General features: G+C 34.1%; 1 protein-coding gene across 24 annotated transcripts in view; it reads left to right on the top strand.

The window, feature by feature from the left end:
• RIMS1 (regulating synaptic membrane exocytosis 1) overlaps positions 1-12,415 on the top strand; it is a 306,557-nt gene that overhangs the window by 202,183 nt on the left and 91,959 nt on the right. For 12 of the 24 annotated variants that reach the window (XR_011681892.1, XM_071444977.1, XM_071444896.1 and 9 more), the window contains 3 exons: positions 2,571-2,633; positions 6,811-6,900; positions 12,318-12,401. The exons of 8 other annotated variants lie outside the window; for them this stretch is intronic. Coding sequence is in view for 15 of the 16 variants with exons in the window: in XM_071444977.1 (XP_071301078.1) it covers positions 2,571-2,633; positions 6,811-6,900; positions 12,318-12,401 (237 nt within the window). In the remaining variant the exon portion in view is untranslated. The remainder of the gene's footprint in view (positions 1-2,570; positions 2,634-6,810; positions 6,901-12,317; positions 12,402-12,415) is intronic. 4 more of the 24 variants (XM_071444907.1, XM_071444901.1, XM_071444832.1 and 1 more) reach the window with 1 other exon arrangement.

Genomic DNA, 12,415 nt, shown 5'->3' with positions numbered 1-12,415 from the left:
AGAGAAAAAGGCTTTAAAAAGTAGCTTTTGTCAGTATAAATATAGACAGCTGTCTAGAAATTTCTCTTTTAGTAAAGCCTCAAACCTGGACATAACTGGTGATATATCCATGGATTATGGCTGGAGAGGAGCTGGGTTTACCCTGAGCCTTTCTTGGGGATGAGCAATGGGCTTCTGGATTTGTTTAGAGTCTTCAATTCTTTTCAGTGTTCACAAAACTTTTTTGGAAGTTTAAAAGTCAGACATGAAGGATGTACGTGGCTTATTTGCAGGATTTAAAGATGGGTCCATGTACTTGTGTTCTTGAATAATAATCTTGTATGCAGTGGTCTCCTTTTCCCCATTTTCCTTTTCATCTTTTCCTCCAGATTTCATCAGTTGTGAAGTCTGTTTAGTTCTGGCTGGTTTTGCCAGCTTTCAGTACAAAAGAATAGCATCATATGAAAGATTCGAACCAGGTTTTGTTAAGAAAGATCCTCTGTCACATCCAAGAATTAAAAAACCCAACATCATTAAATATTATGGATCAGTATCAAGAGTAGTGTAGATATTATGTGTTGTGCATACTAAACCCTTCACCTAAACAAGTACATTCACATAGATATCTAATGTAAACTTGACTTGAAAGCTGAGGAAATACCCAATAATTGCATGCCAGAGATTACAGCTGCTGATTCGTTCCAAAAATTTTCTCAATTATCTGTTAATGGTTCAAAATCAATATTAAATCATAATATAGGTCTTTGTAAAAATAGGTACTACCACTCTGTTACAGAAGCATCTGTTGCAATAAGTTTCCAGTGGAACTTATTTGTCCACTTCAGCAGTGTTATATATATTTATATACATATATACATACATATATATATATATGAATATATATAAACTTTTAGGAAAAGCCTTTTATTAGGAAACCATTATTCAATTTTCAAAAGCATGACACTTTTTTTTTGTGTTTCTTTTATTCCTAAGTAAAATCTCTTAATTATGAGTGTAGAAAACATTTGTTTAAGAATAGTAATCTCTATTTTAAATGTCTCCCAAAACAGACTTAATTTATCAGAGAACTGCATATTCTCACAATATTGGTAATCTTCTTGATGGATTCTTTTACTTTTTTTTTTTTTTAACTAGAAAATTTCATGGTGAATTTGTTATTTTATATCACTTTTCAGGATGACTTTTTTATCAGTGTTTGCTTTGGGCCAATTACAATAGATACTCTTTGGCTTAGGAAAGGTAAATATTAACAAAGTACCCTATGATTTAATGTGGACTGTGCATCTACTTTGCAACTCTAAATAAAATAGTAACTTTTTTTCCTAAAATCCATAGTTTTTAATCTGGAAAGATGCATATAAATTCTGTCTGAGTTTATGAATAGAAATTTGGCTTAGAAAGAAAATTTAAAAATTCAACCCTAGTTTATATTGTTGCATCAAGCTAGCAGCTCCAGATGTAATTAAATCTTACATGAGTCACAAGCCATTATTTCAGTCTGCCCTGTTTAGAATTTTAGGTAAATAATGCCTGTAGTGTATCAATGAAATGCATCATTTTATAATGACATGAAGTGTGAAACACGTTGAACAACTGCTACTTTATCTGTCTTGTAATATTTTCTCTCTCTTTTTTTTTTTTTTTTGCCGTAGTACTTCATGGGATTCCCTGCTTCTTTTAAAATTAGCATGTTTCCATGAAGCTTACCTTTAATTTCATATTTACAATGATAGGAGTTTTGGAGCTTGCTCTTTCTGATTGTGTTGAAGTGCATAAAACTACAGGCTTATTCAAGGAATATTTCATATCATAGTCATATTTACCATAGGCATAAATATGCATTAATTTTACCATCTTGCTGGCTATAGTATGTGTTTGCTTACAATATAATTAAAATACAATAGATAGCTGATTTTCCTCAATTTGAGAGAATAAGAAAAAAAAAGTCTGATGGCTGATTAGTTTTTTTTATTTGTTTCTTTAGGATTATCATTGCAAAAACCTTTTAAGAGCTATGAATCAGAATTTCTGTTTGGCCCAACACAATATTTCAAATGAACATATATTTTTGATTTTCCCTAAAGGGTGACTGGTTATTCTTCCCATAAACCAACCTGCATTATGTCATTATCAAACCTTCACTGCTTTTACCTGTATGATTTTGTAGCTTAGGAAGCCACAAAACCCAACACAAAGCAAACAACAGACATCTTTCTTTTTTTTCCTAAAGCAGTTCTCCATTAATTAGTTCATGAGACAGGAGGTTATTAGAAAACTGTAGCCATTTTATGTTGTTTCATCATGAAGAGCTCTGAAAAAGTAATTCTGAATTTAAAAGAAAAATATCACAGAAGGAGGTGCCACACTAAAATGAGCTTGTTGAAAATGAGTTATTACATGCATTTTTGGACTCATATATTTTGAGACATGCAGTCTTATCAGACTATCTATCTGGGTGAATGCTTCTCATTTCTTTTGATGTTTTCATTTGCTTATCATTGGCATAACCCATGTCATCTAATGCTTCATAACTATATCTGTTTCACTCACCACCCATCCTGTCTGTGCAGTGAGCTTCTTATGCTGCCCAGAGCAAAGCGAGGAAGAAGTGCAGAGTGCCTACACACCATCAGGTAAATACAGGAGTGTGGGAATCACAAACACACCTGCTTAGTTCTGCCCACTTTGTGTGCCCAACGTTTTCTCCATGGTGTATTTAGTCCCAGTACATAAAGAACTTCCCAGTACATTGTGATCCAGATGTCAGTTGTTCTTTTTTTGTTTGTTTTAATTTAGATTCAGATGTGTGTATCTGTTTTTGAACCTCAGTAGTAAGGACTAAAGTAGTTGAAGAAACTTTGGTTTTGCAGTTGTATTTTCTGGTAGATTTTCTGTCTAGTCACAAAAGTCCTGATCTCCCAATGTATGAGCATTGTAATAATTTCAAACATTGGTTTTTCAGTTGGTTTTGTTTTTTTTTTATTTGCATTTTTATGTTTATATAACAGCCATGCACAATTAAACAATCTTTGCTTGTTGTGACACCTGATCTCATGCTGATTTAGTCACCTGCAGAGGAATAAATCCCGTTGTACAAGGGCTTACTGGAAGTCCTAGATTTGAGGGGTTTTGTATCACTTGTTTTTGCATCTAAAAATTGTTCTATAAATTGGATCCACATGTAAACTTTGTAGTTTGGGCCCATCTTCAGTCTTCTTTAATCTCTTGTTTCAAAGCCAGGAGCTCCCTGTCTTACCACTTTCCAGAGTTGTGAAACTAAACAGGACTGAAATATCTTTATCTAAAAAATCAAAGTCTGCTCCCCCACCTTTTTTACCACCATGTCTGTCAACTGTGTTAAAAACCCATGACATTGTGTAGAACATCTTTCATTTACCATAAATAAAAATGTAGGTTGAAGTTAAAGTAGTTAACCATTTAACTAAGTCTACCAGGTGGTTATTTATCCTTTGTCCCCTCAGGATCTGGGTGTTGATGAGAGTTTTGTGCCAGTGCTAAATGTTTAAAATCACCAAATGTTAAACTATGTTGTCTAGTGCTATTATTCTTTTATTTGGTTTAGGATTTTCTCTTACAAAGTACTGTTTATTTTTTAAATGTCTTGGATTGCTTTAATTCTCATTATCAAATTTGAAGCAGTATTGAAGATGCTGTGATACGGTTTTGTTATAAAGCCAAGTAGTATAAAAAATAGTAAATAAATATGTAAGCTTTCAAAAAAATCTGCATCAGGGAAGCTGTTAAATTAAGTTTTTGTTATCAGTAGAAATATTCTCATTCTTGTACTTCGGCTAAAAAGACTTTTTCATCAAGATTTTAATTTTAGAATTTATTAATTTATTTAACTTCTTGTTATTTTATGTCTTTGCCCAGCCATTAGCTTTCCAATAGCTTTACAAATCTACCAAACCAGTCTGGTCACAGCAAAAAGTTCTGCACAATTTTTTCTAAGTTGTGTCCTTTTTGTAAGGACAGCAATAGAGTTAGGTAATAGCTACACTGAATTCAGAGCCTACAGCACTTCCTTTCTTTTTTCTTTATTCCATTTATTGCTACAGTATTTTTGTGATCAAAAAACACCAAAAATCACCCTTTAAAAGTAATAGTAGTGGTATACTGTAAACGAGGATGATGCTTAAAATAATGTATCGAAGATGAATAGAAAAGTGATAGATGACAATAGATTAATTCTTCTAAATTTAACTCTGAGGCTTATACACCCCAATTCCAACTAAACTGCCAATATACATTCTTGAAAGAATAGTTTTGAAAACAGTTTCAGCAAAAATTTGTTCTATGCCATCTTCTGTCCTTTCTTATTTCTAGTGACCTGACATTTATTCATTTTAGAAATTTTATAAGGCTTTATCCTTGTTTTCTAGGCAGCTTGCTGAACAATGGTTTAATTAGCCTTGAGACAGCTTCAGCTTAAAATGGGAAAGAAATGTTAATGGCTTCATGTTAAATGAAAGAAATTAGGTAGTCCAAGCTACAGAGTTAAGATATATGGTGAGTTTAATGGAATACCAGTTTGGAATACTAGTCCTAGCTATCCATCCTGTTGCTCTGTATGCAATTATTAACTACTAGAAATGGTGGAAAACTGTGTACCTATGCTATAGATCATGAGTTGCCACATTCCATGTTTTAGATCACCCCTACTTTTATTGGTAACATCTGCCCATGTGCCAGGATTGGCCTGATGGCAGCCATTCCTTTTTTCCTCCTGTGCAATGTTACAGTGACCTCTGATAGAGAATTCACCAGGGGTGACCACTATACCCATACAAGAAGAGTTAAAGCTCCTTAAATCCTTTAGGGTTTTACAAACACTGATGTTTCCAGGCAGAGAGTTGATTCATCTGTCTGTGACACAGCAAGGTTTCTAATGTTGATCTGCTGTGCTTTGGCCCAAGGCTTAACAGGAATGAAATGTCTTGTCAGGACAGACTGCTGCAAAATCCTCAAGCCTGCTGGTTCTTCTCCTAGTAGATAGTTGTGCCCTAGTAGGGTATATGGAAAATTGTTAGAATGTTGTTACTAACCCTTAGCCATTAAATGGCCATAATTCTCATTCAGCAGCCACTGTCTGCCTTTAAATTTCTCTCTTGCTCAATGGGAAGAGCTGGCTGATAAACATTTCCTTCTCTAAAATCTATGATGATATTAGACAGTTGTCAAGTGACACAGTGCTGCTGTGTTGGCTGATGCAGTACTTCTCCTAAATTTTTGAATTATCTTATAATTAATAACATTTAATTACTGGTAAATTTTGAAGCTGATACGCCACTTTAAGAAGACTTCCACATTCAAAAAATTCAGCTGCTAATCTGTAATTAAATTTTTGATACTATATATCCCTGTTTTAGTGAGACTTTCATGCTTAACTACTGAAGAGGTAAAAATTTCTGCAGGTCTAAGTAAGGCATCACTAAGAGAAATAAAAAGTAATTTAATATAAACTTAATACAGTCTGCATATTTTAATTTAAAGTATCTAAACATGGAATATATACTACTTCCATTTCAAGAAAACATCTGAGCTGTACTAGCATTGACATAAGTTCTTGCACTTTATTAAGAAAAGGGTTAATACAAAATTTTTCCCCCCAGATAGCTGTCACAGTACTTCAGAAAAACATAGATGAGATATCTACTCCTACAGCTATACAATATAATAGAATATTATGCATTTATTTCATGTTCTGGTCACTCTTGGCTTGCCTTTACCTGTCTTTTTATTTCTGGCATTTTTTTCTGTTGTCCTTTGTTCTTTTCTGACCCACCACATTTCAGAAGTCCTGTTAGGCACTATAAAACATTACCACCCAAGATGCCTTTACTAGAAAATGGTACTCATTGGAACCTATACAGGTAAGAAGTGTTTAGAGTCCCCTTTAAGTAGTTAGCTTCTCTTTAAAAAAATAAATAGACTTCCCTTGTTAAAGAAAAAATAACAAAATGTTTCCTGCATTTTTGTGATTAAGAGATAAGGGATAAAATCCTAAAAAAACTTCATTTAGTTATTTAAATTAACACCTATGTTACAAAAAAAACCTAAACCAAACTACTTTGTAATAGTTGGACTTGTCTTCACTGTTAAAATTATATGTTGCATGTTTTTTCTCTATTACATTCTTTTGTTTATGTATGAGATTTCTGTTACATGTTAAATTTATTTTCATTTTGTTTAAATAATTTTAATTTACCAAGCTCAACTCTTCCTGCATGTGCTAAGACCAAACCCGTGATTAGACAGGATATTTCACTCCTTCATGATTGCCTTAATTTACGAATATCGAAATTTGGAGATGATCTACTGGTTAGGTAAGACACTGAGGATTAATCCCCCCACTTGTTTGGTATCTAATATGGATTTGGCAGAATAACTGAGCTTCACTGTAAAGGGATTTCACATGACATATAGCGGATCACATTATTTTGTGTTGGCTTAAAACTTATTGCTGTTAATAAGGATATAACTTTATTGTTTGATATTTCTCATTCCACTTTTCTTACAAGTGGATGCTGTTCTGTCTCATTCAGTTTTAAACATTTCAATGATATTTGCAAAAAATTTCTCGCAGCCTTTTGTTTGCTTTTATTTTCTGAACAAATCTTGACACAATCATCCAGTCAACCCTTTTACGTTTTCCTTAATTAAATCATTGTGATTCTACATTTTCTGTAAAGAGAGCATTATTTTATGAGTTAATATCTAACATTGTATTCCTTTCTTTGTTTTCTTTTTCTTTCTCTTCTACCATTGGATGCAATGCACTGGCACTAGTGAACTGCAGCCCTCCCTTGACAGGGCTAGGAGTGCTAGTACCAACTGCTTGAGACCAGATACTAGTTTGCATTCACCAGAACGAGAAAGGTATAAAATAAAAACTTATGAATTTCTTGTCATCTGTGCTGGTGATCTTTATAAGTTTTGTTTTTCTTCATATGACTATTCCACATTCTTGTACATTTCTTGTCTGCTTTGGTATTTGTAGACATTTTTGCTCCTGTATTCATGTATGTCATGTAAATTGTGTGTTGGAGTTTATGACCGCTTCCGGCTACTTCCTTTGTTTTAGCTCAAGCTGATGTTCATTGTTTACAAAAGTCCTCAGTATGCTGATAATAGCATTGCAGTGTTAAGTATTTTGAAACTACCACTTGGTTGTGATTCTTCATCATCATTTGCTAAAAAGCATTACATCTGTTTTTGCTTGTTCTGTGGACTGCTAATAAAGCGGTGGCCTAAATTAGAAAATACAACAAAACTTTCACATTTCAAACCAGAACTGCATCAATACTGATATATTTCTTACAGAACAGCATAACATCATTGCTTTCTTTAACCTGGTGCATCTGCTTTTGCAAGGTGGATAACTGCATTAAGGTTTTTTTTGCTTTGATATTATATTAAGGTTCACATGAGTCTTAAGACGTGTTTGCTATTTAAATTAAATATTATTTTGTCATATACATTGTGCAGGCATGTTATGGATGCTTTCTGTACTTTCACAATTACAATAGCTTGATTCAAAATTTTAGGTGAATCAAATACAAGTGGTGTTAAAAAGGTGATTCCACAAGAGAACTTTTCATCACTATCCATGTTTTTGGTTAAGAATTATACCACTTCAGAGTGAGATTTTAGGCTCACTAAGGGCAATAATAGGGTCCCTTTGCATGGGAATAGGACAGAATTATATTTTAGTCTGTCCAGTACATGTTTAACTAGTATGGAAGTTAATAGTGCTTTTTTAGTCAATACACAGTGTGGTGTTTGTAACAGTTATGTTATTTTCTTTATTGTGGGGCAGGATGCATCAAAAAGGCACTAAGAAGGCACTTTCCTCTTTAAGATAGGGTTTCACCTGAGTTTTTTGTTTAAAATTTCCCTTTCCTTTCTCCCTACTTCCTGCTGCTCCTTGGTTGGAACTGTGCTTTTTCTAAAGTTATGCTCATGTTGCAGAGAAGGGACTAATGTTCTCCTGAGGTGTCCCTGATGGATCTACAGTAGTTTATTCCTTTTTAAGTCTGAGCTCAAGACATTACGGAAAATATGAACGTGGTTGTTAAAAAAACAATTAAAAACATACAGAGTCAATCAGAATGAAATACAGATATTTTTCTAGATATTATTAAAAATATTGTAGCATCACATTAATTACTAAGTGTCTACATGCATACAGCTGCCTTCATCTAAAAGCAGTTACTTAATGTAATTGCATATAAATGTGAGCAGTGTGTTCTGTACTTACTTCAAGATGCCGCCCATCAAGTTGAATATTCAATGAAACATTAACTGGTAATTATAAACTGTCTAGTAAAAATTTTATACTCAAAACTACATCTGTCCTGATGTGAAGTAGTTCTACTATGCCTTTGGAATTCATGTCCACCTCTGTCCACAGGGCACTGTGCAGAATCTGCATTATTTTGCGTGAGCAGAAGGATATATATAAAGGAAAGTGTTTAGTCTGTATTAGTGGCCTCTGTTGCTACTAAACATGTGGTTTTGCCTAATCATCAGTGGGTCTGATCCAGAAAAAAATTGCCCATCACTGTGAAAGTTTTTCTTAGCTTTTAGCAGTCGTAAATAGGAGGTTTTGACTTGGTATCCTTCATAGAGCAGAAAAGTTCTTGTTAAGGAGATTGATATTCAATTTTTTCTTGATAATTTCATTGAAAATAATAAGGTGTGTGTGGCTTTGGCAGAGGATTTTTTTTCCTTTCTTGTGACATAGAAGATTTTCTTATGCAGCCCAAATTTTGGAGGAGCATGTTATATTTAATATATAAACCCCACCAAATTAATATTTTTGTTTTGGGGAACATAAATTTTAGATGATTTAATTCTCCTCTGTTGAATGTGGGATCTGCTTACACTTGAACATGAAGTTAGTCATCAGTTGCATGTGATGATAGAGGAGTCTTTAGTCTGAGGAACACAGAATTAAGTTCAGGGTCTGTAGAAAGCATTTTGGTTCTGTGCTGGACAAGATGAGAACGAAAGATTTAAAATACCGTAAGACAAGTTCACCTTAAGCGGTAGGAAATATCTTCTGAAAGTAACTGTAGTGAAACACTAAACAAAATTAAAATTACAATGTAATAGACAATATGGAAAAGGTTGTTTCATTAGTGGAGACTTAGAGGAGATGAGACACTTGTCAGATCTAGAATTGATCCATCAAAGAGAAGCACTCTAAGGTTTTGTGAAGTCCAATCTACAGCCCTTTCTCAGTATATTTGAGAGACTCATGTTGAAGATGTTACTTGTTTTCCTGTTGTTTTTTCTCCCTTCTCCCCTCCCGGAATGACAGCATTGCAGGTATTATTTAAAAGTCTAGAAATTTATGCCTCTAAATACAGACTTCTAAATACACCTTTGTATATTTAACAAAATTAGGAATATACTTACCTGTGGAAAATTAGGAATATACTTACCTATGGAAAATTCTACTTACTCCCCCTCACCTTTTGACTCAGAGGGTATGAATTAGATTATATTTGAGAACAAGAGCTAAAATAAACCACATTTTAACAAAATGGTAGTGTTATAACAGATGGACAGTAGAGCTCTATTTGTCTCTGTCACTGATTTGATGGAAACAGTTTTGATCCTTGAATTTTATACAATGTCATTTATGTCATTTGGAATGGTCAGAGTAGTTACTGGTTTTTAAGACACTGCCTTGCCAGTAAAAGTCAGTCTGTTGACTTGCTTATACCAGCAGAAAACTACTTTCAGCTCTATATATGAATTTGTGATATGAAAGTCTAGTTAGTTTCAATATAGCAAAACCAAAAAAAACAGTGAGGACAGAACTTTTCTCCTCCTATAAGTTCCATCATTTGACCAAGTCCATATAACTTGATTGACAAACTGACCTTGCCTTGACACAGGCATGCTAAAATTTTTTGTTATATGTACTGATTTTGTACAAAGTTTAATTCTTCATTTACTTCTCTTTTGCACAGTACACTCTAGGACATTCAAAAATATCGATCCCCTTCTAATACCTCTATGCAGTTGCACCATACCTGCCTTTTTTTTTCCTCTTCCCACCATCTACCCTCTACTTATTCCAAGCAGTTTTGTTAATTTGGTTTTTTTTTTTCCAAAGTGTTTCCGTGGTTGAAGTTCCTTTGATGATCTGCAAGGCATCTTTAAGTTTATAAAATGTTCTCTATTGCCATTGAAAGTGTTTTTCCTGCTACTGCTTCATTATGCTCTGGGTTTTTTCATTTTTATCCTTTTCACTGTGTCTCAAAATTTCTGCTTCTTTCCTTGTAAATTGGGTGCTATTTCTTTAGAATGGAGAAATTTCTTTTCAACACCCAATCTCTGCTCAGGAAAACACCTAGACATGAGGTTCAAGGGCAGACTCTGAACTGATTTAGGAATGGTTTCTTATCATAATAGCGTGCTCCCCAGACTGATTTAAGATTGCAGTCAGTGATAGTTAATAATATGTAGTGTGGCTATTATTTACCCTCTAAATTTCTGCTGTTGCAAGCATTTATATGTGTGTTAGCATAAGAACAGTTGCACTGATTTGTACTTCTAGTATTGGCTTTTGGCCTGAGACATCACTTAGTGGAGGTCTGAGCAAATAAAACTGAGGAGCACAGCCCAGGGATTAGGTCATGTCCAAGGGTCAGCAAACCTGCAAAATACAGCCCCACAGCTGTGTTAGATTTGTTCTGAGGTGCTTCACTGCAGTGGGAATCAAAACAGGATGTTTGCCATCAGCTGGCCACTACTAGCTAAACAAGAGACAAAGATCAGCAGTTACCTGCTACCTTATCATGAACAGGTACCAGGGAGGTTGATCCAATTAAAGCTTGTCCTGAATTCATGTTGATTTTTATATTGCATGCCCTTAACAGTTATGTCAAATACCCCCATTTCCATTTAAAATTATGTGCAGTGAAATAACTGTTTGCATTAGGTCTGTGCCATACTGTCTCTCTGGCTCTTTCCAAGCATGTACAGAAGTAGGTAGTTACATGTTGGTGTTGTACTGTGGCTCACAGTCATTCGGCATTCAATGAGAGAACCATGTTCTGAAAATTCCTACTGAATTACCTAGTTAATTCTTTCAAATGCTCTTTAATATCTGTAGTGGATATCAGCATATTAAGGGCTTTGACTGAGTGCACTGATGCATTAACATTTTCTTTAACTCTTGCTTTGGAGAGAAAAAGAAGCTAACTACTAACAACTTATTTGCTCTTGAAACATCTGAAAGACCTACCTAACTGTTCAAATAATGCTCATGTCCCTAAAACCTTTGTTATTTGCATGTTCCATAAATCAAACCCTTTTCCTTATTACATGGACTGGAAGAATGCCTCAGAAAGGGAAATATTCGATACTTGTGCTGAGTTTATGCAAACATATTTGTCAATAAATCAGTTTGTTTTGGTATTGTAAATCATTATGCATTCAATTGTTGCATTACAAACAAATGACATCCCAAAAAAATAAGCATGAGTCTATATTATAGTATTTATAATTCTGAATTGAATTAGATTTTCAAGGAAAAAAATCTCATAATACACCAGTTTTCATTCTCAATTTAGGTCCTTTTTGTTGACATTAGTTGGGTTACATAATGTCCTTACATGTACTGCAGAGATAAAGAGAAATGAATAGTAGGGGAAGCTGGCTGCACACGCTTTTAGGATATGTTTTCAAATGATAAAAAATTACTCCAGTAATTGCACACAAATGTGTGTAGCTTAGTTTTAGTTGAATAATTTACTTGTATTCTTTCACTGCATTCCAGAAAAGGGTGACTTTATGCCCTAGAACTTTTATCATAATTAAAAGTCCTACATTTTTACTGAGATTACATTTTTCTGTGTAAATAGCTAGGAGAGATGGGATTAGCAAAATACCAAGATAATGATCATCATACAGTCTTAAAAGTCTTTTCTAATTTGGAATTCCAGCTTCCTACACAAATGACAGGCTTTTAGGTAGTCAAGCATTTGAGAATATTTGGAAACTTAAAAAACTTAATGGTACACCGTATAGAAGATTTATATTGGTCTAAATTCTGCATCTTTGGGCACACCTTCTTTTCATTTCAGATGTGATGTTTTTGCATTAAGCAGCCTTAATTAAAGTATACTTGGGTATTAGAAAGCTGTTAGAAAAAATAATTAAATTACTCACTTTCATTACTTTTTTGGGGTATTTTTCCAGTCCCAAATCCCATCTATTTAATTTTACCACAAACTAAATACCGTATTTTTTTCCTGTTTTATTGAACGGGCAAACAGGGGTAGATGGTCCCCCTCCCTAGAGAGGAGACGACCTACTAGTCCCAGGATTCATATCCAGCATGCATCTCCGGAGGATGACAGGTACTAGTCAGCTC

Source organism: Agelaius tricolor, unplaced genomic scaffold (assembly GCF_023055355.1).
Source record: "Agelaius tricolor isolate 1412-34295 unplaced genomic scaffold, bAgeTri1.0.p SCAF_1, whole genome shotgun sequence".
Taxonomy (NCBI): Eukaryota; Metazoa; Chordata; class Aves; order Passeriformes; family Icteridae; genus Agelaius; species Agelaius tricolor.
Note: the sequence above shows the minus strand (reverse complement) of the source record. Positions and strands in the feature narration are given on the sequence as shown.